This window comes from Pongo abelii, chromosome 6, assembly GCF_028885655.2.
Source record: "Pongo abelii isolate AG06213 chromosome 6, NHGRI_mPonAbe1-v2.0_pri, whole genome shotgun sequence".
Classification (NCBI taxonomy): domain Eukaryota; kingdom Metazoa; phylum Chordata; class Mammalia; order Primates; family Hominidae; genus Pongo; species Pongo abelii.
The window spans coordinates 62,452,353-62,476,050 of NC_071991.2; the positions used below are offsets into that span (position 1 = coordinate 62,452,353).

The 23,698-nt window shown below is 43.5% G+C and overlaps 1 protein-coding gene across 3 annotated transcripts; it reads right to left on the bottom strand.

Moving 5' to 3' along the window:
- Positions 1-3,649: 3,649 nt before the first annotated feature.
- IL6 (interleukin 6) lies at positions 3,650-9,071 on the bottom strand. Of its 3 annotated transcripts, XM_002818159.5 has the most exons (5): positions 8,354-9,071; positions 8,001-8,191; positions 6,832-6,945; positions 5,978-6,124; positions 3,650-4,240 (listed from the first exon to the last, which is right to left on the bottom strand). In XM_002818159.5, the coding sequence occupies exons 1-5, from the start codon at positions 8,370-8,372 to the stop codon at positions 4,073-4,075; spliced, it is 639 nt and encodes a 212-aa protein (XP_002818205.1). In that variant the 5' UTR covers positions 8,373-9,071; the 3' UTR covers positions 3,650-4,072. The 3 variants fall into 3 exon arrangements, with proteins under 3 accessions (XP_002818205.1, XP_063582122.1, XP_009241231.1); XM_063726052.1 differs by lacking the exon at positions 8,001-8,191 and having other exon boundaries at positions 8,354-8,462; XM_009242956.4 differs by lacking the exon at positions 3,650-4,240 and having other exon boundaries at positions 4,767-6,124; positions 8,001-8,507.
- Positions 9,072-23,698: the final 14,627 nt, after the last annotated feature.

The following is a 23,698-nucleotide window of genomic DNA, read 5'->3' on the forward strand; positions in this document are numbered from 1 at the left end:
CCCTCACCCTGTAGCTACTGCCCACCCTGCTCCCCAATGGCCTTGAGAAGTGCTACCAGACCACCATGGATGTTCCCTTAAGGCCCTAGGTCTCTTAAGTCAACTTGTGGTGAATGCTGCCTGGCCTGAGACTCACCCTTCAGGGCAATAGGCCTCTCTCTGGCCCAGGGCAGGTCCAGAAATGCCACTCATGAGTCAAAGCTTGGAATCAGGGACCCCAAGATCCCACTTGGTGCTCTACTCCCTTGTGGCAGTGTTGGTGCCTAAGGTGCAACAAGATACAACCCCGTTTACTTTTCCCTCTGCTTTTCTCAAGCAGGAGGAGTTTTGCCCCATAGCCGCCATAGCTGGTAATGTGCTGAATCTCACTTGAAGCCAGAAAGTCTCAGAGGCTCACCCAAGGCCCTTGATGTAGTACTTGGGTATCGCTACTGGTTATTCAGGGCCTAAGGGCTTTTCAGTTAGCATGTGATGAATGCCGCCAGGACTGGGTCCTTTCATTCAAGGCGGTGGGTTCCCTTCTAGCCTAGGATGTGTCTAGAAATGTTGTCTTGGAGCTTGGGCCTGGAATAGGGGCTTTGTGACTGACTAGTGCCCTATCCTGCTGTAGCTGAGCTGATATCCAAGATGTAAGGCGAAGTCCTCCCCACTCTTCTGTCTTCTCTCCTCAAGCAGCAAGAAAAAGTCTCTTTTGAAGCTATGACTTGTGCAGCCCAGGATTAGGAGAGGGGTGAAGCCAATACTCCCTTGGCTGCCTCAGCTGGTATCTCGGTATGTCACATGTCCCCTCAGTCCACTAGGTCTCCGGGCCTTGTTCAGCCCTAGGACTTGCCTAAGAGTTGCAGTCCTTATGGCCTAGACTGCCTTTCAAGTTTGGCCCTCGGTGGTGAGGTTTGTGGCCACTCAAGTTTGGACTGCTGGGATTGACAATTCCCCTTGTGCTAGGGATGGTTTAAATGCTCCCTCTGTGAGTGGACATCAGCTGAGTTTAGTCTGGTTTTCCTTTCTCCTCTAACAGGACAGTACTGAGTTCAATGCCCCACAATTGATGTGTTCTCCTTCTCCCAGCACCCAGAGACATTCTCCTCACCACATCACTGCTGCTACGGATAGGGGAGGGGTAGCGTCGTGATTCAGGACTGTTTTTTAATTTCTTCAGTGCCTCTTTCAGTGATATGAAGTTAAAACCAGGTACTATGTGTGCTCACCTGAGTTTTATTCTTATGAAGGTGGGTTTTTTTTTGTTTTTTTTTTCTGTGCAGATAGTTGTTAACTTTGTATCCTTGCCGGGGGAACCATTGGTGGAGCTTTCTATTCTGCCATCTTGCTCCGCCTCTGACCCACTTTCTTTTTCTTCCTTTTCTTCTCTCTCACCTCTTCATTCTTTCCCTCTCTAGACACTCCCCTCTGGCAATGTATGCTTATCTAATTATACTCTTGCTTTAAAAATCCCAGAGGCTGATCTTTAAACAAACGAGGCAGGGAGCCCCCATTGCAGAATCCTCCTGGTTAGAAGGAATCATGAAGCTGAAGTTAAGATGATGTCAAACAGACTTCTAGACAGGCGGTTACCTGAGATAGCCATCAGAACAAGACATACAGACCCTACACCACGCACCACTCCCACATATCTTCCATACCAAGTTTCTCTATAAAAACTACTGTGATAAATTTTAAAATTCAAGATGGTACTTTAAAATGCTAGCTCACCATCTTCTTGGTTTACTGGCTTTCTGATGAACTGGCTTTTCCTCCCACCAACCTTGTCTCTCATGTCTGGCTTTCGAGTGGTGAGCAGCCAAACCAGGATTCACTTACATTATCCGTGCCTTTAGTATGGGTTCTCAGCACAGCCCACATTTCTTTTTGGAAACCTCATCACACTTACATTCTTTATTTAATGTCTATTTTCCCTTCCATAGTGTACTGCCCAAGAGGGCAGGGATCATGTCTACCCTTTCACCTCTTTCTCAGGAGCTTTCCCTGACTTATCTATGATACTCAACCCATTTTTGTTTGAAGAATGAAAGCATCAGTTGACCGCAATTTCTCTTTGTTCTTTGACTTGACCCTAAGTTTTGGGAAGCCCACTTGTGATGCGTGGTTTCTAGAAATCAGAGTATGTGGCTCTTTTCTGGCTCAGCTCCTCTCAGTTTTTGACCTTTGTGGACTTTCCCTTACCCAGAAGAACTCCTCCCCTGGAGGAAGAAGTTTGTAGCGGGTAGAGTGGGGAAAAGCTTACTAAGGAGACAGAACTTTTATATTGCAGGGGTTAGAAAGGGGAAATCTGCACCAAATTCCCAGTGTCGTGTTGAGATGGATAAACGAGGCTGTGTTAAGTTGTCCAGATTGCCTGTCTCACTACCACTGTAGGTGGGGGAGGGGAAAGGGCAGATGAAGATTATTGCCAGTGGCAAAGGAAATGGAGGTAGGTGTACATGCACTGGCTATTCATTGCCTTCTCTGAAAGTCCTTTGAGTGTTTCTTTCTAATTCTTGCTATTTTTCCTGAAGATGAAGATACATAAACACACAGAATTAGTGATTTCCCCTAACACTATATGCCTACAAGAATTGAGGTGTCTTCTTATCTTTCTTATCTTTGATCATCTATATATTTTTTTTGTTCAAAAAATATTTACTGGGGCCTTCATTGATCAGGTTTGGGGCCATGGGCACAGGATGCAAAGATTAATATAGGAAAGAGTCTTTTTTTTAAAAAAAACTATTTATTTATTTTTATTATTATTATTATTTTTTGAGACAGAATCTCCCTCTGTTGCCCAGGATGGAGTGCAGCCCCAGGCTCTACCTCCCAGGCTCAAGCGATTATCATGTCTCAGCTTCCTGAGTAGCTGGGATTATAGGTGCGCCACCACGCCCAGCTAATTTTTGTATTTTTAGTAGAGACAGGGTTTTGCCATGTTGGCCAGGATGGTCTTCTGACCTCAAGTGATCCTCCTGCCTCAGCCTCCCAAAGTGCTGGGATTATAGGCGTGAGCCACTGTGCCCAGCTCGTCTTTTCTTCCCTCCTGAAATTAGTTTTAGGTCATGAAAGGAGTCTGCTTTATTGAGGCATCCACATGCTGGCTAAGAAGAAAAAAACCATTGATTTTAAGGTGTGGTACAATGTGGTAGATGCTTTGACAGGTAGATAGGTGCAGTGCTTTAGGAACCCAGAAGAGGGAGGCAGAACTTCTAGTTATTATTTGGAAGCTTGTACATTGTTACGCTTTACACAGTGGTTGTATAGTCCTAAAGACTTTGATTGCATGTTTATAGATATTCCCTATATTAACATGTTTTGGGATTTTCTACATCATCCCTCAGTTCCTGGGAGGCAGTGGGACCTACAGGTTAAGAGTAGGGGACCTGTAGGTAGGTAGACTTGGATTTCAAATCTGGGTCCCTGCCTGACCTTCCAACTGGGTGACTTAGATAAATTACTTAGTCTTCCACAACCAGAAAGGAGTGTGCAAGTGCTGGGGTTAAATGACGTGATGGATGCAACATATTTAATGATGCCTGGCATGTAGTAGGTGCTTATATATATACATATAGTGATTGATTACAGCTTTTTTTTGGTGGTGGTGGTGGTAGTGACAAGAAACTTGTTGCTATTAAGCTTCACATGACACACACAAAGTTGCTGAATTTTTTACAATGCGATTTATTGGTATAAAAACCATTTATACATTACATAAATACAATATAAATATTTCTTTAAAAATATGTATAAGTTAGCCATTTATTTGAGGTAAGCCTACACTTTCCAAGAAATGATCTGGCTCTGAAACAAAGGATATTCAAACTGCATAGCCACTTTCCATTATTATTTCAAAACTAATACATAAAATATTTCAAGTGGTACTTCGTAAAATATAAATATCACTTACATAAATTAACTCAGCTTCACATATTTAAATATTAATAAATTAAAAATAATAAAATAGTGTCCTAACGCTCATACTTTTAGTTCTCCATAGAGAACAACATAAGTTCTGTGCCCAGTGGACAGGTTTCTGACCAGAAGAAGGAATGCCCATTAACAACAACAATCTGAGGTGCCCATGCTACATTTGCCGAAGAGCCCTCAGGCTGGACTGCAGGAACTCCTTAAAGCTGCGCAGAATGAGATGAGTTGTCATGTCCTGCAGCCACTGGTTCTGTGCCTGCAGCTTCGTCAGCAGGCTGGCATTCGTGGTTGGGTCAGGGGTAGTTATTGCATCTAGATTCTTTGCCTGAAGGAAAATGAAAGTAAAAAGGATTGTTTAAATGTTGAATAAATCCTTTGCAGTGGAGGGATGCTCTGGGCTATGGGATGATGTTCAAATGTGAAATGTGGGTGAATGAGATTAACTGGGGTGCCTGCTCTGAGTAGGACCCTTCCATAGCAACAAACTTCTTTTTTTTTTTTTGAGTCAGGGTCTCGCTCTGTCACCCAGGCTGGAGTGCAGTGGTGCACAGCAACCTCTGCCTCCTGGGTTCAAGTGATTCATATGCCTCAGCCTCCTGAGTAGCTGGGTTACAGGTGTGCGCCACCATGCCTGGCTAACTTTTTTGTATTTTTAAGTAGAGATGGGGTTTTACCATGTTGACCAGGCTGGTCTTAAACTCCTGGTCTCAAGTGATCCACCCACCTCAGCCTCCCAAAGTGCTGGGATTATATCAGCACTGTGCCTGGCTCACAGCAACCACCTTCTAATCATCCCTTTGCTGTTCTGTCTCCCATTAGACCACAAGCATCCTGAGGGAAACACCACTATCTTTTTGTTTGTTTGGTTTTGGTTTTTTGTAGAGATGGGGTCTCGCTATGTTATCCAGGCTGGTCTTGAACTCCTAGCCTTAGGAGTTCAAGGAGTTCTCACCTTAGGCTCCCAAAGTTTAGGGAATACAGGCATGAGCCACCAAGCCTGACCAGCATCACTATCTTATTTGTTTGTATTCTGTCATATGAAATAATGCCTGGTACATAGTTCATATTTAGTATATGAATGAAGAGCCCATACTTAAAGGCATTTTAATATGGGTTCTTCAGTGGCCTCTAAATCTAATACTTTTCTCCAGTTTCCCTCTCACCATCCCTTTAGGATCTGTTGAAAGACCACTGATCCAGTGGTGTAAAGAGGACTGGGAAACACTTTCCATAGACACACCATATGGGATAAGTAACTTGTGGAAGGCCTTAAACCTCCAAGTGTGGTCCTGGAATTCTGCAGCATCACCAGGGATATAAGCCTGGTAGAAATATGACCCTCAAACCCACCCAAGTCTTGCTAAGTCAGACTCCACACCGCAACAAGATGCCCAGGGAATTCCCATGCACGTTAACATATGAGAAACCCTGGCTTAAGTAGAAATGACAGAGGCAGGATCAACACCAAGGGTTTCATTCTAGGCCCCTTCTTATTGAACTTTGGCTCCTCCACATGCTAGCCAGCAAGTCTTTACTCCCTGCTGTTTGAATAGCCAGCTACTGGTGGCCAAAGCCTTTGGTACCTCTTTCCAGCCTTGAGTCTCTGACCATTTCTCTGAACTAACTCTCTGGTAAAAGGTAGGAAAAAGAATTGAAACAACCACAATGAGAAGAATGTCACTTGGCAATGACTAAAATCTTAAAATCATTTTGTGCTCCTTGGTCTTTGTTTCTGTGGATCACTGGCTGGAGTTGGATGTACTTTTTTCTGCCCCCCCCCTTTTGTTTTTAAATCTCTTGCACTGTTAAAAATTGATGTTAAAATCCACCTCAGTTAATATAGTTTAAAATACAGTTATTGATGTCCTTTGCAGAAGAGAGCCAACCAACCAAACAAACAAAAAAAGATTTAACAATAACAATCAGAAACTATTTCTCAGACTCTTTTTTTTACATGTAGCCTTCTCTTTTGGAAGTGGCATTGCATCCCTGAGTTGTCCAGGGCACTGTCTTTGAGCCTGTCTTCCCCCACACCAAGTTGAGGGAATGAGGACACACCCACCTTTTTCTGCAGGAACTGGATCAGGACTTTTGTACTCATCTGCACAGCTCTGGCTTGTTCCTCACTGCTCTCAAACCTGTTCTGGAGGTACTCTAGGTATACCTCAAACTCCAAAAGACCAGTGATGATTTTCACCAGGCAAGTCTCCTAAGAGGAAAGATGGTGGGAAAATTGGTTATCGCCAGGAGATAGAATCAATTTGAAAAGTTAAAATTGCCACAGTTTGACATCTTTTCCCTCTGCCCCTCTAGAGAACTTCAAGTACCTCTTAGGCAGCATGTTTTGGGACATTGGACAGCACCATTTCAAATAACTGGACAATCAGAGGCCACATGTAATTAGTTTTATCCAAAGCCCAACAGATGCTAGAATGTGGCAATGGGGATCCTTCTCTGATTCTCCCCCTTGATGTTCTTCCTGCACTCTTGCCCTTGTCAATGCTGGGCTGGAACCTCCTTTTATAAAATAATCAGAAGTCAGTACAGGTTATCTCACTGTGGAGAATGAGCTGGGCAGGGATGGAGGGCAGACCTGGACCCTGCCAGGGGCAGCCAGAGAGGGAAAAGACCCTGAGACTACCTTACCCAGGATGAACTAATTAAACCTGTGGGAGTTTTAAACATTTGACAGTTGTTAAAATCTCACCACAGTGGCGCCATCTCTGGCCATACCTGTCCAAGAATAAACTACCTTTAAAAAAGCTTGAAGTTGGCCTCCTCATGAAATTTACATAACATTCTTTATATTTACCCACTTTTTATTGCTGGCTGGATCTATATGTATACAGGCACTGCATGCAAGAGGGAGAAGTTTTGCCTAAGGAATAGTGAATAGTGAGTGCGACAAGTTGGTACCTCATTGAATCCAGATTGGAAGCATCCATCTTTTTCAGCCATCTTTGGAAGGTTCAGGTTGTTTTCTGCCAGTGCCTCTTTGCTGCTTTCACACATGTTACTCTTGTTACAAGTCTGGGAAAGAATACCAGAATTATCACCTAAGTGCCCCTAAAACAAACACCACTAGAGGGCCTTTTCATTGTTCAACCACAGCCAGGAAAGTCTCTAAGAAAAATGAAGCTACAACTCATTGGCATCCTGGCAAGCAAATTCCAGTGGAGTGGGGGCACACTTGGGTTCAGTTCCAAGCTAACCTGTGACTTCAGGTGTGTTACTTAATCCTGAGTCTCAGTTTCCTTATCTCCAAAAACCTTCCTTGCAAATTTGTTTTGAAGATTAGACACAATATTTATTTAAAGTGCCTGGCACATAGTGGATACTTAATAACAGCAATTTTGACAATAATTAGGTGAATATAATTCAAGCCATAGAATGTTCCAGCTGGAAGAATCTATGAGATCACCTAGTCCACCCCCAATTTTACTGATGGAGTCCAGAGGTGGTAGGGAATTTACCCAAGATCACAAGGCTGGTTTGGCAGAACCAGAATTCGAGTGTGGGCTCCCAATCTCCTCCCCTGTGTTCTTTTCTTTCTGCCAAACAGGACCAAAATACCTTGCATTGAAAGTGGGGAGATGCTTTAACCTATTTATGATTCGCCACTTTGGTGGGCTCTGAGGTATGAATCTTAGCTGGAATGGCTTTGAGGAATCCTAACCATTGAGTTTACATAACCAAAAAGTACTGCAACTGCTCTGAGAAGCTGAACATGCCTTTCAGGTGGCACTTTTCTAGTCCTTCCAAAGCCCAAGGGACAAAAAGGAGCTTCACAGACCTTATTTTTTGGTAATGGAAAAGGAAGCCCTGAGAAGCAATAACCCTCAGCTCATGCCAAGGGTGGGCATGGATTTCAGAACCATTCTGCATTTTCCAGAAAGGAAAGGAACCTCCTGACACCAGCAAAGGATAAATACAGAAGTCAGTCTAGTCGGCCCTGTTGGCCTCAAATCTACAGTGCTCGAGAACCTAGCAAAGACCTCCTAATGCAGGCAGCCCCCGGCCACACACAGGGGCAAGGGGAACGCATGCGCACCGGGCCCTTCAACCCCATCGCCAAGCCTACCCACCTCCTTTCTCAGGGCTGAGATGCCGTCGAGGATGTACCGAATTTGTTTGTCAATTCGTTCTGAAGAGGTGAGTGGCTGTCTGTGTGGGGCGGCTACATCTTTGGAATCTTCTCCTGGTGGTACTGGGGCAGGTAAGGCAGCAGGCAACACCAGGAGCAGCCCCAGGGAGAAGGCAACTGGACCGAAGGCGCCTGTGCCGGAGGGGAGCGAGCGCAGGGGTGAGCTGACAGCACAGCTGGGAGCCTGCCTCTGCTGCTGGCCGCCCGCCAGCCCTCCCTGGGCCACACACCCCTCCCTCACACAGGGCTCGACCGCTGCTGGCAGTTCCAGGGCTAGGGATTTCCTGCACTTACTTGTGGAGACGGAGTTCATAGCTGGGCTCCTGGAGGGGAGATAGAGCTTCTCTTTCGTTCCTGGTGGGCTCGAGGGCAGAATGAGCCTCAGACATCTCCAGTCTTATATTTATTGGGGGTTGAGACTCTAATATTGAGACTCATGGGAAAATCCCACATTTGATAAATCTTTGTTGGAGGGTGAGGGTGGGGCCAGAGCGGGTGGGGCTGATTGGAAACCTTATTAAGATTGTGCAATGTGACGTCCTTTAGCATCGCAAGACACAACTAGGGGGAAAAGTGCAGCTTAGGTCGTCACTGAGGCTAGCGCTAAGAAGCAGAATCACTCTTCCTTTACTTTCTTTTTTTCTTTTATTAGTGACTCAGCACTTTGGCATGTCTTGACAAAGAGTAAAGCTGAAGTCATGCACGAAGTTTTACAAAGAGAAAAAAAATAAGCTAAAGCTATGTTTTTTGAAAAAAAAAAAAAAAATTCAGTGACCAGATTAACAGGCTAGAATTTAGCGTTCCAGTTAATTTGTATTTGTAAAAACCGAAGATGTTCTGAACTGAGTTTCCTCTGACTCTATCGCAGCCCCCCAGCCTGCGGTTATGAAGAAGATAATACTACCAGTCATCTGAGTTCTTCTGTGTTCTGGCTGTCCCTGTGAGCAGCTGTTGTAGAACTGCCTGGCCACCCTCAAATTTCGTGCAGTTACTTCAAGGCGTCTCCAGGTGGAGTGTGTGACTCCTTTTTGCCACCACGTGGCTTCTACCACTTTCTTCACCTGCTTCAGCCCACTTAGAGGAGGTTGGCTGCTGCCCTGCCCTCTCCCAAGTGACCCCTTGGGAATCCTCCCAGTGAGGACTTTGCTGTCTGTGCCAGAGGCTTGCCTTGTGCTGCCAGTGCTCTCTCCATTGCCACTGAATCTCTTCACCACTGTTTCACTGGGGCACCTGCATGGGCCCCAGGTCTCCTGGAGCCCTGAAATTACTGAAGCCCACTTGGTTTGGGGCAGAAAGGGGGAGAATACTACTCACCTCTTTGTTGGGGATGTCAAAGGAGGACCTTGTGGCATCTTGTAGAGCTTGTGTTTATCGCTCCCTCTCCCTGTAAGGCTTGATTTGAAATCAAAAGAAGCTAGAAGGAAACTACGGACGCAGGCACGGCTCTAGGCTCCGAATCTGCTTCCCCGTTGGCACCCAAGGATTTCTTATTGGGTCAAGCTGGTTCAGAAGCCCTCTTCCCTCAGGATGGTGTCTCTTGCAGGAGGATACTTGGTCTCATGCAAATGGGCTCTAGACTAGGTTGTCCCTCCAGTCTCCAGAGACCCAGACAGCTCTGAGATGGCTTCAGGCTGAAACCAGACCCTTGCACAACACCAAAACACTTGTTTACCAAACACGGTGTTACCTTCACAATCGGTTTCTTTGCTTTGCTAAGAAGAGATCTCTTCAAGATCGATAAAACAGTGACCTCTGTTGGGCATTTACTCAAGTTTTGTTTCGTGCGTAACATTTCAGGACCCGCCTGTTGGGGAAAGTGAGGTCATCCATTCTTCACCGATTGTCTAAACAGAGAGACAGTGGTCTTCTGCCGCGGTGGGATTTTTTGGTGTGAAAATGAAAATGGGGGAGGAAGGCTGGATGGTTTCATTTTTAGTGCTCTCCTATCTTAAGCAGCGTAGACACTCCTGAACCAAGTTCTCCTTCCTGCGTGAAAGGAAGCCACTGCTCCCAGCTCCGCAGCCGTGCACTGTGATCCATCTATGTAATGTGAGATTGCTTTTACTCAAATATCTATTTTTTAGAAAATACAATTCAATAAATTTCAAGTACTTGAACTGAGTGACACAATACAACACACAGATTTATCTTTTCAATAAAAAGTGTTTTTTAAATGGGAAGTTCGTGTTCATGATAAAAATGTTCAAATAGGACATCAGGGCATGCAGGGAAAAGTGTCTCCTTCCTCTCCTGGCTCCTTTTCGCAGAGGTAGCACCTAATCGCCTGTATTGTCAACCAAACCCTCTGTTATCCTAGCCTGGGAAAGGTTTTCTCGTCTTCCCAGCTGTTTGATCCTGGCTGTTATATCAAGGATCTGTGCCCTTGTTTGTTCATCTATAATACGGCGGTAATAATAGTTCTTCCTTTCTAGGGCTGTTGTGAAGATGGAAGGTGATGCAGTGTAAAAAATTCCTGGCGCATAGTAATCCCACAATACATGCTAGCTCTTTGAACATTCCTTGGCTCAGAGTCTCTGCCTTGGAGAACTCTTCCAGCTCGGCTATATCAGTTCACCTGGTGTCTTGCCTATGAAGGAATTATGAATGAGCCAGGCCTCTGTGCCAGCAATGAGCTGGTCTCCCAATCATTTTCCCTCGAAAGAAATGAGATTCTGTGTTTTGTTGAAAATGTCTTATGGCACAAAGTGCAAAATGAAAAATAATAATAATTTTCTTTTTTGAGAACATTAAGATCCCCAAACCAGGTCTCTTGTTTTAGATAATTAGTCCAGCTTGCGTCTTGCTCCTACTAGACTTTTTCCAAGCCTTCCACTAAGTGTTTTTATGTCAGAAGTCCACAGCCTTCCCTGTGCATGCTGATTGCCATTAATTCAAACTCCTGATAGTGGCCCTCGAGGGTGAAGGGGCCTGATGATTCTGGGGTCAAAAAAGGGCAAACTGTGGGAAGGCATGTGTGTAGGGAGCTTGGAGACACTGTCTGCCCCCTGCACATCGCAGCATGGCACTTTATTAGTATCAATGCCTTGGGCTGGAATTTGCTTGTGGGAGAGATGAGCTCTCCCTTGCTCCAAAAACGTTAATGTAACTAACATGTGCAATTCTGCAATGATAGCTTCCTTCCTTTGCATCTCAATGAATTTTTCGCGTGGAGAGCTCATTCCTTGTTTTTTCTTCCTTTGTTTTTTTTTTCTCTTGAGAAGGAGTCTTGCTCTGTTGCCCAAGCTGGAGGGCAATGGCATGATCTTGGCTCACTTCAACCACTGCCTCCCAGGTTCAAGCAATTCTCTTGCCTCAGCCTCCTGAGTAGCTGGGACTACAGATGCATGCCACCACACCCAGCTATTTTGTGTATTTTTAGTAGATACGGGGTTTTGCCATGTTGGCCAGGCGGGTCTTGAACTCCTGACCTCAGGTGATCCACCCGCCTCGGCCTCCGAAAGTGCTGGGATTACAGGCGTGAACCACCGCGCCCAGTCCCTTGTATTTTTTAAAGGGCAGTTTTAGGTCATAGCAAAATGGAGAGGAAGGTACAGAGATTTCCCATATATCCCTCCTCACCCCAACTCTCCCCCATATTTTAGTATGAATACGTGACCAGAAAAGGCTGTGCTGTCAGCATTTATTAACTAATACTTTAGTTGCTGGATTGCATCATAGCTGATATGAAGTGAGCGCCAGCTGAAATCAAGGGAGGCCAGACAAATGGGAGTGCACAGGGAGGAAGCAGCAACTTGGCTTCCTATGCCACCAGTGTAGGGCTGGCATGTCCTATCTGGGTCTCCCAGAATTACCGCCCGCGACTGCTTTCCTACATGGTGGTGGAGTCCAGTTCAGAATCTAGTAATACATTTGAGACCAAGGGGGAAAAGTAGCTTCCATTTGGTACTTAAGCTCTCAGGAGGAGGAGGGTTCTCCACGTTTCAGGAGTTAAGATGTAGTGTTGTGCTCTTTCTCTATATTCTGGGGGTTGGAGATGGATGAGTCTGTGATTTAACAGGAGGGAGTACAGCAAGAAAAAACGGGAAGTCATGGGTACTAGGGAACTTGCAGTTGCTGCCAGAATGTAGTTTCACTTGTCGCCAAGTCGTATGAAGTTTGTAAACTGAAACAGTGGGTGATTTAACAGTTTCTTCTGGGGTTGAGTCCCACTGAGCAGACACCAGGCTCGAAGGCTCTGGGAAGTGTCCTGCTTTGATGGTGGTATTACTTGAAGAGAGAATATTAGAGACATGTGGTGTGTCAATTTGGAAAGAGTCAGCTGATGTTGGAGGGCAGCCAGGCCTGGTGACCAAAGCTCTTGACAGTTTCCCGCCTGGTCTGGTCTCAGTCCTGGCTTTGCAGCCTCAGCTCTGATGTCCTGTTGTAGCTCCTTGGTCTGGTGAATCCTTGGCCTGGCCTCAGCTTTTCTGAGGGGGAGGATGTGCAGGGGCTGGACCTAGCTCCTCCTAGACTAGGGAAGGGGCACATCTGCCCTGCTGTGTTTCTCATTCAAAACTCTATAGGGAGGTCATCTGTTCTGTGCTCTCATTATTTTGCTATGTGACTTACCTTCCCCCTGCTGAAGTGGAAAATCCCAGGCATCTTGGGAGGGAAGTAGCCTCTCCGGGGGCAAAAAGTATAGACTCTCTTTGCCTTGGGACACCCCTGTACCCCTTTCCGTGGGTCTCTAGGCTTGGGAGAGTGTGCCCTGATTGCAAACTTCTCTGAAGCTGGTTTGCTGATGAGAAAAATTGCTTTGCTGGTCCTGAAGAAGCCCCATTTGGCCCTGCCCCCATGGCTGGGGAGGTCCCTTGGACTGAGTTTCAGTGCTTTGCCTCTTCTCCATCTGTGGGGTAGGCTTTTTATGGTGGTGGCCACTGGTTCTGCTTTATAATTAGGAAACTTCAATTTGTCAGCTAGCAGTAATACGTTCATTTATTATCACGAGTCATTTGAGCCATCTTTGGTTTCTCCAAAGATCTCAGTTCTCTGAGTTCAGTGTCATCGGCAGAAACTAAGCATGCAAAGCATTGGCTGGTTTCCTCTACTCTTTTCCCTCAAAATTAAGGTACTAAGAACCCATTTGAAATCATCACATGTAATGGCCAGACCAGGGGATTCTACTGGCCTGGTTGTGACGTCTTTTACCTACCTTCCTTGCCCTTTTGGTTAGTTATTTGCTAAAAGGAGAGTGTCTTAGTCCCTCTGAACTAAGCCTCCTTAGCAAGCTGAATCCATGAAGAGAGGCCATTCTAGTCTTCATGGTGGAATAATTGCCACGAAATGCTTTGGACATGTTGAGGACTCTGTAATTCTGAGACATTGGGGTCCATTATTTCTGAAGATGGGTACACCTGGGTTGATTTAAAATGTTACAGAAGAATTCAGATCCAGGTAAGCAAGTCAAAGAATCATAGGCAATTTCTTCAAGCTATTGAATTCTATGTTATGTGTACCTATGTATGTGTGTGGATGTCTGCGGCACAGAGCGGAGCCCTTGGTCTATAGACCTACCATAGATATTGTTCCAAGGGGTGCTGCCTGCCTCATATGAGTGTGGCCTTACAGGCCTGGGTACCCAGGAAGGCTGAACCGGCCATCTGCTGTCACTTTTCTCCCAGGCCGGCAACCCTTCCTGTGCTGCTGGATCTGTACAGTGGTCTATGTCTGAGCCACATTACTGTGTCCCCCAAGGGCACTGTAGGATTCCCTATATCTCTCATCCTGGAAGCCATATTTTCTATGTGCTACTTTTCTGTGGGTGAGACGGGGGTCGGGGAGAGGTGGGGACAGGAGGGAAGGCACCCATCAGCTTGGCAAGTGATCTGGATGTGTGGAAATGGCTTCCTATTGCCAAAGGCTTGTTTGGGGGCTTGCTGCCTAAGCAGTTGCCACCAAGTGCCTCAGATCCTCCTATCTCTCTAGGACAACCAATAGAGAGGCTGTCATGCACATTCTTTCTCTGTGTTAAGTTTGTTCACCATGGGCCCAGTAAAACTACTGAAGACACCAGGTATGTAGTCAGGGGCAGGTCAGGTGTCAGAGGGAAATTTGAGTCCTGGGCTGATTCTGTCTGACATTGTGTGGGTAATCAGTTGGCCAGGCTTGTAAAAGTCCTGTTGCCCTTCTTGACTTGATTTAGATTGCAGGATTCAGAAGGAAGTGGGGGTTTTATACTGCCAGCAAAAAATTTTGGCCGAATGTAGGGTTTCCCTGAATTAGGTTTCTCTTTTTACTGCATTGCCAAATCCTCGGCTTCTTGTGTTTTGGGAGTGTAACTGTTGGCAGATGAAAGTGTTCAGATGACGATGAACTGAGGATTTGGGGCAAAGTACTCTCCCACCTTAGGGATTTGCTGAATTCCCTCCTTGCTCCAGGATTCTGTGAGTCTATGGATCTTCATTAGCCATGCTTATTAATCAAGAGCCTATTCTTAATGGGACTAAGTAATAGGAGTCTCTAAATTAAGAAATACTTTTTGAAAACGCAAAAGCCTCATGCTGTCTTCTAGTTCCCACCCAAGTGGAAGTGCTTTGACTGGGCAGGGTACCACCCATTTTGACATGCCCAGATCTTAATGGCTTCAGGGAGACTAAACTGATTCAGGAGATGCTAGAGGCCTGGTAAGGGCTGCTACCTGAAAGGAGGTAGCAGATTTCTTAATTATTTCTTAATTATTATACAAGCTTAATTATTATACAATTAATTATTTCTTAATTATTATACAGACCAGACCGGGCTTCCTGGGTACCCAGGCCTGTAAGGCCACACTCATATGAGGTATTCAAATTAAGTGTTTTTAATTTAAAAACAAGTAATACATTTTCAATGTAGAAAACAGAAAAGAGAGATAAACAAAAGGAAAAAAATTGTAAAATACGTAATCTTAGTACCCAGTAGTAATCATTGTTATCACTATGGTGTAATCATTCTAGTCATTTTTACATTTTTTCATATGTATCTAGGTGTAATGGGAAAATGCCATCCATGGCGTTTGATAACCTGCTTTCCCTATTTATACTCCTTTGTATGCATAACATTCTGGATAACTCTGAGTGGAGGCGAGGTAAATAATAGCTATAGGTATACGGATCAGAGTTCAGAGGGGAAACATCAAGTGAGGTTTACGGATGACTCCTGCATATGCACACAGTTCACTTGTTAAGGCACGGGGAAAGAGTTCATATCTTAATGGGGATAAGATGCATTTAAAATAATCACTGAGTTTCCTGGAGGGTTAACTTACCAGTTGTTCATGGAGCAGTGTAATCCCTAAATCAAGTTGTGCAAATTGTTTGGCATCATGAAAATAAATTTGCAGTTCAGCTGAACTTTGCTTTTCAGCTGGTTCTGGGACATAACAATGCTTTGGTTGGACCCCACAATGGGCATCAGTAGCTCATTGCTCTTCCTTGGTGGCAGGACATATGGAGAGTTGTCATGAATGATGGCATCATCATCTCTTCTCATCTTGTGTGGCCCGTTGCCTCTAATACATTGACATCTCTTATCAAGGTCTGTTTTGCAAGGCAAAAAAAATGTAAACCTTTATAAGGACTTTGTAGTCTTGCAACATTTCTCTCCTTTCCATCTCCAGGTCTGGTTGTATCTCCCTCAGGTGACCTCTCACTTATTGTGATTGTGTTACTTGTGCAAGAGAAACTGCATTTCCTGTGGGAGCAGAAGCAAGACCCACCACAAAGCAGAGAGCTTCTTTTGATAACGGTCAGGGAAGGAGTTTGAGTGTTTGGCCATGGTCTTGCTTGAGGATTCTGAGATGCTAAAATGAGCTACTGTTGGGTTTTTTAGCATTTCTTCTCTCCCTAGAACTCATCAAAAATATAATAGTAAGCACCAATGTGGAATAGTTTTGAGGTACTGAGTGAAGTCCTTTGAGGATTCGTGGCCTTTGAATTCTATAACTACACCATTGTTTTCCTTCTAAGGTACTTTGAGTAATTGACATGTAGGATTAATCAGGTATTTATTGGATGCCAGGTGCTGGACTAGAGGCTTTACACACATTAATTCATTTAAACTTCACTCTATGGAGGTGACTATTTTATTCTCACTTTATGGATAAGAAACTGAAGTTCAGAGAGGTCAAATGATTTACCTAAGATGATGCAGGAACCCAGAATCATGAAAAAGTTCGTTGGTCTTTGGGAGAAGAGGTAAAATGGGTGGGTTAATTGGGGGTAGGGTTGTCAGAAGAACAGTGACATGATGAAAGTATTTCATCTGAGTGAGCAGGAAGAAGACCCCAGGGGATTGTAGTCTGGGAGGTGGTCTCAGAGGCTGTTGCAAACATCTCAGCATGAGACCAGATGGAGGAGCCCAGGCAGGGTTGTGCAGGAGCTGGCCGGTTCAAGAGAGCCAACTGTACTGATCTCTTCCCAACTCTACATTAAGTGACTCCTGATGGTAGCTTGAAATTAGGGTGGAAACATTACGCCATGGAAATTGGCAAATGCTACAATCAGAGCCCTCCCTTCCCTCTGTTCCTTAGCTAGTTGTTAAATATCTTCCAGCACATAAGTGGGCCCGAGGAAATAAAAGGATATTTTGAAGGCAAAATCAATCCATTCCAGAGATTAGTTATATTGTATGAGTTCTATTTGGGGAGTGTAAGAAAAGGATGTATCAAAGGCATTAAGGATTATTTGATCTTCTCTCATTTCAAAGGCAATTGATCACAAAGCTTTTTAAGGAAAGAGATTGTTCTGGTCAAAGTATGCTGCTTCTATACCTCAGAATAAAGTCTGCCACTTTTATAAACAGATAGGCACAGGCTGCCACCTGAATGAGGGAGAGTTAGGATGTGTGCAGGACACACCTTGTCCTACAGAATTATATGCGCTCAGATTTTCCCCAGCCACCATGGCTTGATGGATCAAGGCAGAGGCTGAGCCCAGCTTTTTTGAGCCATGGGATAAGTTAGAAGCAGAAAATTAGTCACAGTGAGGGAGTTTGCTGCTGCAGAGCAGCAGCCCAGGGGCCTAGGGATTTCTGCTTTGTCACTGTCTGTCCCATCCAGAGCTGATGAATGAAGAGGCTGGCTTTGGGGCTCTGAGTGGAAAGGATGAGGAGAGCCCTGAAGAGTTCTCAGGGTTTCTAAAGGATTGCTGCTTCTTGGATCATAAGTTTACTCTTAACTGTAACAGAATGACAGAACGTCACTTCTCCTAATATTATTCTTGGCATAGCATCTTGTGGCGCGTCCTTCTTATGATTCATCTCCATTACAGTTCTGTTACATATTTCTACGATGTTGCATTAGAAGAACAAACAGTGTTGTTAAATCCAATTCCCTGTCCTCTTCTAACAGTACCCACTGATGACAGGAACCTGGTTGATACTTAATTGTGTGATAGCTAAACTTCAGAATATTGAGTCAAATGTAAAACTCCCTGAAGGAAATTTGGTTCCATTGCATGGCACAGCTCCCAGGCAGGTCACAGGAGACTGTATGCTACATTTTTTTTTTCTCTCCAAAGCAGGCCAGTCTTTTTAGAGCAGTTTCAGTGCAGGGTAGAATGCCCTGACGTCTCTGTGTTCTGAACTTCTGTCAAGACTCAGATCATGCCTCGATCCTCCCGGAAGTCTCTGCTGATCAATTTCCAGGAATAGTGCAGGTTCTCCTCTGGGCTCTCCCGCAGGGGCATGTACTGTACTAATCTGTTTCCGGGCAGTGTTGTGATGGCACAGGCTCTGGAGCCAAACTGCCTGGGTTCAAATCCTTGTTCTGTACTTTCTAAGCTGAGGTCCACTGGGAAGTTATTTAACATCTGGGCTTAATTGTTCTCATTTTAAAAATGGAGGTAGCAATTGTACCTTGTGTCACAGAGTTGTCAGAACCTATGTAAAGTGCTTAGCATCTGCCTGGCACATTGTAGGGGCCCAGTAAACATGAGCTATTGATACTGTTATTATTTTCTCCCCAGTTGATTGAAAGTTTCTTGAGGGCTCTATCTTTCTTGTGCTAAGGAATAGCATGAATTCTAGTACTTGGTTGGTGCACAGGATGGTAAATGAATGAAAGCTGGGATCTCCTTGGAATTTATGTGTTGGAAATAATCATCAAAGGTTTAGAAGTAAAGAACAGTTTAATTTATAAAATTTTCTTTGTATATGTGCTTTCTAAAAGCCATATAAAATATTAAGCTTATTTGATTTACAAATTAGAAACAAAGATGGTCATACTTTACTCAAAAGTCAAGAAAAAAATACGTGTACTTATTCCATATCACAGACAGTATGGTTTACTAGAAAAAACATGGATTGCAGAGGCCGGCTTGGTTTAAATCCCAGCTCCATCATTTACAGCTTGTGTGGGTTTGGGCAAGGCACTTCAATTCCCTGTGCCTGCGTTTCCTCATTTGTAAACTGTGGCAAATGATACTTAACCATCTGGGGGTGGTTGTGGGGATTAAATGAAATCCTATCCATTAAGGACAGTTATTGGTATATGCTAAATTGTTGGTAGATGCTAATTGTTGTTGTTTAGTTGTTGATGTGTTAGACAGAGGTGGGGTAAGGGAAACAGAGAGGAGAAGGAAAAAAGAGAGAAAAGCATCAACATAGATAAAGCAAGAAGGGGAAAGACAGCTGAAAAAAAAAAAGCAAAACCCAAAATGACCACCAAAACAAAAAAGGCAAATAAAGTGGCTCATAGATTTCATTTGGTTTTGAAATGTTTTAAAATTGTTTTTTGTAGAGACAAGGTCTCACTATATTGCCCAGGCTGATTGTGAACTCCTGGCCTCCTAAAGCACAGGAATTACAGGCATGAGCCACCACACTCAGCCATTGTTTTAAAATGTTATATGTTAAGTTTCTAGTTTTTACATAGGTAACACATACCCATGGCACAAAATTCAAAAGATAACAAAGAGTACTTAGTAACAAAATTACAAAAAAAATTACACTTCCACCATTTGTGAGCCATTAGGGGTAACTACTGGGTTCTTGTGATTCCTTCTAGAAATACTCCATGCGTGTATTAGCAAAATATTCATATTTCCTAGGATTTATTTTTATTCTTCTACATAAGTGATGGCACATCAGTTACACTGTTCTACATTTTGCTTTCTTTATTGAATGTATTTTAGCAATCATTTCTTATCAGGAGATGCAGAATTGCTTCTTCCTTTTTAGCCTTTGCATTCCATGTATTTAACCAGTCCCCTATTAATGGAATTTTAGGTTGTTTCCAATCTTTTGTTATTACAGCTAAAGCGACAATGAATAATCTTGTCCATGGGCAATTTCATACATGTGAGTGTATTAGTGAGATAGTTTCCTAGAAATCGAATTGCTGACTCAAAGGATATGGGCAGTTTTGAGATAGAGACAGAGAGAGGTTGTACAAATTTAATATTCCCTCCAGTGATGTATGGGAAGAGCTGTTCCTCATATGTTTGTCAGCACATGATACTATCAGTTTTCTTGATCTTTGCCAGTTTGCAGAGGGAAAAACATATGTCAGAGTAGTTTTAATTTGCATCTCTCTTGTATAAGTAGGATTGAGTACCTGGTCAGGTATTCAAGAACCATTTTTATTTTGTTTTCCATGAATTCTATGTTCATATCTGTTGTCTATCTTTCTGTTGGTTATTGATCCTTTTCCATTGATTCAAAGCCCTTCTTGATATATTCCAAGGAGCAAACGTTTGTTTTTCACATGTCTTTTAAAATTTATCATTCATCTTTCTGCTTGGTTTATAGTGTTTTTGCCATGCAGAAAGTTTTGATTTATATGAAACAGACTATATATCCTTTCTTTTATGCTTCTAGATTTTGTGACATACTTAAAATGGCCTATTTAGTCTACTTTGATACAATAAAAATATTCTTCCAGGTTTTCTTCAAGTTTCTTTAAATAATAGGTTTTGAAATATTGGGCAAATTCAGACTATGCTTGTCACACGACAAGATGAACTATCCTTGTTACACCTGATATAAATACACATACACAGGAAGAAATGTAGTTATGTCTGGAAGGTAGAATGAGAAATACTTCTTTTCCTCTTTGTAGTTTTCTTTGTTTTCCAGGTTTTCTGCATTGATTATGTATTATTTTAGTACTCATAAGAATGTTAATTAAATGCAAGTTTATTTTGACCATTTTAAACCTTTCTTTAAGATCCTTGGTCCCTGGATCTCTCTGAATGCTAGTGTTGCCACCTGTTTTGCTTTGGAAACTGTTTGGCTTCTACCCAGAATAGCTTTGACCCACTCCAAATGACCTTTTGTGGCTAAATCCAATGAAACATTCTAGTCCTAAGCTTGCCTTACCTGTAGCCCATCTGAAGCTACTGACCACCCCTTCCTGCTTGGCCTGCCTCCCTCCTCTCTCCCTGCATCTCCACCTTCTGGTGGATATTCCCCGGGCCATTGCTCTAGCTGAGCCCTGTACAGTAATAGGGAACATTTCAGAGGGTTCACTGTGAGCTAGGTGCTCTAAGTCTGTGTATATTGTCTTATTTAGCCCTCATCACAATAAATATTTCTTTTATCTTTTCTTTTCTTTCTTTCTTTTTTTTTTTTTTTTTGAGATGGAGTCTCACTCTGTTGCCTGGGCTGGAGTGCAGTGGCGAGATCTCAGTTCACTGCAACCTCTGCCTCCCTGATAGCTGGGACTACAGGCACCCACCACTATGCCTGGCTAATTTTTGTATTTTTAGTACAGATGGTGTTTCACCATATTGGCCAGGCTGGTCTTGAACTCCTGACTTTGTGATCTGCCCACCTTGGTTTCCCAAAGTGCTGGGATTACAGGCATGAACCATCGTGCCCAGCCTCTCATCACAATATTTCTAAGGGAGCTATGGCTATCAACTGGGTTTTTCAGATGAGAAAACGGAGCATTACAAGAACTAGGTAACATGCCCAAGAGCAACCAGATAGAAATGGGTGGAGACAAGATTTGAACCCAGGGACTCTGATCGTAGCCCATGCTAAACCAGGCTCTCTTCTCTCTGTGCCTTCTGTAGACCAACCCATCCTTGTGGGACTTTACCTACCTTTTCTCTTTTACACAGATGACTCCCAAGTTTATGTCCCCAACTCTGAGTTCTCTCTTGCATTCTGGACAGCCCAGTGGCTGATCCACTTGCATATGCCACAGACACCTTAAATTCAGCACATCTATATCTCCTAAGATTTTCTGGAGAGATGGGGCTGTTATTTTTCACAGTGTCTGGTAGAAGAGGCTAGAAAATGAGAACACAGGGGACTTGACTCAGGTGTTCTATGAGGTTAGTGCTTTGCTTTAAAGTTAGATTCAATTCATCAACCTATTACAGGTCTTAATCCCTGACCTTAAGGAGTTTTTAATGATTCAGTGTGATTTGCATATCCTTGTTCTTTTAAGACCAGTATAACCTTTTGGAAGATTAGTTACCTTTTTCCCACAGCCCAAAGTAATTTGCTTATCCTGATGGGAAGGCCAATTCATTTCCTAAAAGTGAACGTTGCTTACTCTCAGAGAGCAATTAGCATTGAAATTCTGGATCCGTTTAAATCCTCTGAGATTCTGTGGTTCAATCCATTGTAATTAATAATCACAGAACACTCAAGATGGGACGTTAGATTTAAAAACAATTGTGTTCCAGCAAGAAGAGGAAACTTCAACTGGGCAAGGAATCTTCTGGCTTAAACATTGGTTTTTATGCCTTTGCAATTGAGAACAATCTCTATGAGAAAAGCACTAGCAATTCCAATTCTCTAGGATAGTGTTTTTCTTTTTAGCTTTCCTATTAATTAAAAAAAAGTATAAAAGTAACACATGCTAAGTGTAACAATGGCAAGATTGCCAGCCCCTTGAGTGAGCTGACCACTGTTAACAGCTTGCACCACTTTTGGCACCCTGCCATGGGCTCACACAGTAGGGTATCAATAGGCATCCTAATTACATATGTAGAGTCGAGGTTGGTTTGTTTATTTTATAGTAATAAGATCATACAATTGTTATTACTCTACAAGTTTTTTTTTTCTCACCTAGCTCTAGACCATGGATACTCCATGCAGGTCAGTTAACATAACTTTATTCTTTTAAATAGCATGTAACATAGCAAGTTACATGACTTATTTAGCCAATTTTCTCTTGATGGACATCCAGGTCATTTTTTATTTTCTACCTCTGCTGGCAAGGCTGCAAGAGACATTCCTGTACACATATTTTTATATAATAAAGCATCTGTTTCTAACAAGTCCTAAAAGTAAGAATGCTGAGGTCCAGGCTTGGCTAATTTCTAAAACTACATTAATATATGAGCTGAGGAAGGGAAAAGGGAAGTCATGAAGTCATGTACTTCTGTCTGCCAGGTACTACAGTAGGTACTTTCCATAAGTTGTTTAGTTTCATCTTGGTCTCCTGTCTCTAGTTCTGCCTCAATCTCTCCTCTACATAAGCACAGATAAGCATATCAATCTGCTCAAAACCTACATAGTTCACATGATCTTTATGGTAAAGGCCAAGCTACTAATATTGCCCACAAGGCCTTCCAGAGTTTGGTTTTGTCCACCTCTTCCCTCTGTCTCTTGTCCCTCTCCCTTTCTCTTTACATTCCAGTACACCTGAACTGCTTGCAATTACCCACCTTACCTGGCTATTTCAGCCCTCTGGGCCTTTGCTCTGTCTCCCTCTCTGTTCTGATGGTCCTTCCCCACCTCATCCCCTGACTCTTCTATCACTCATCAGTCAATACCCACTCAGTCTTCTGCTCTTTCAGAATGCCTTTTGCAGGTGGGCTTATGAATTCCTGAGGCTATATCATGCTGTGGTGACTTCAAATACAGAAATCTTGGTGGCTTAATACAATTTTTTGCTTGGCCAGTCAAAGTCTGCTGAAGGGCTGGGTCATTCACTGGGGCAACTCCCTTCATAGACTTGCCTGATGGAGCTGATGGAAGCTCCATCATTCTGTAATTGTATCATCCAGAACACTCAGCTTCCTTGTTTGCTGTGGCAGGAGAAGAGAGGATATTGTGCTAGCAATGAAGTGTATTGGCCCAGAAGTGACCGCGGTAGTCCCATTCTCAGCCCACTGGCCAGCCCTGTTCCGTGGCTCTGCCTGACTCCAAGGGGCAGAAGTGTAATCCTCTCATGAGGCTGGAAGGAAAGGAGATTGGACATAAGTGAGCAGTAGAAGCCTCTACCACAGGTGAGAAGCTACCACTCTCTCTATGTCTATTAGAATTGTTATATGGCACTAGAATGATGACTTATGTGTGTCTTCCCCACCAGAGTGGACGCTTTGTAAGGTTAAGGTGTTTTATCTTCCTCTCTCCAGTATCTGGCACAGTGTATGGCATATAGTAAATGATGAAGAAATATCTGTTGAACAAATCCATTCACACAAGTCAACAATCTACATTTTATAGATGGGGACACCAAAGTTCAGAGAGGTCAATTAACTTACCTGTGATCCCACAGCTAGAAGGTAATAAAGCCGATTCACACTCAAATCTATCAGATTGCAAAACACATACTTTTAGGAAACGTTTTAGAAGTTAATATTCCGAGGTCTGATCTGGGACATAAAGAGTTCACCCATAGGGAATGAATTCAATCTTGGAGACACAAGAATACTACCAGCCTCTTTAGCACACCGTGTCTGGAATGCCCAGGGTGCA

Coding starts and splice junctions, on each gene's coding strand:
- IL6 (XM_009242956.4), bottom strand. CDS start 8,372: ATGAACTCCGTCTCCACAAGTAAGTGCAGGAAATCCCTAGCCCTGGAA. Junction 6,946..8,000: donor TCTCAGCCCTGAGAAAGGAG/GTGGGTAGGCTT, acceptor ATTCTTTCCCAG/ACTTGTAACAAGAGTAACAT. Junction 6,125..6,831: donor TCCAATCTGGATTCAATGAG/GTACCAACTTGT, acceptor CTTTCCTCTTAG/GAGACTTGCCTGGTGAAAAT.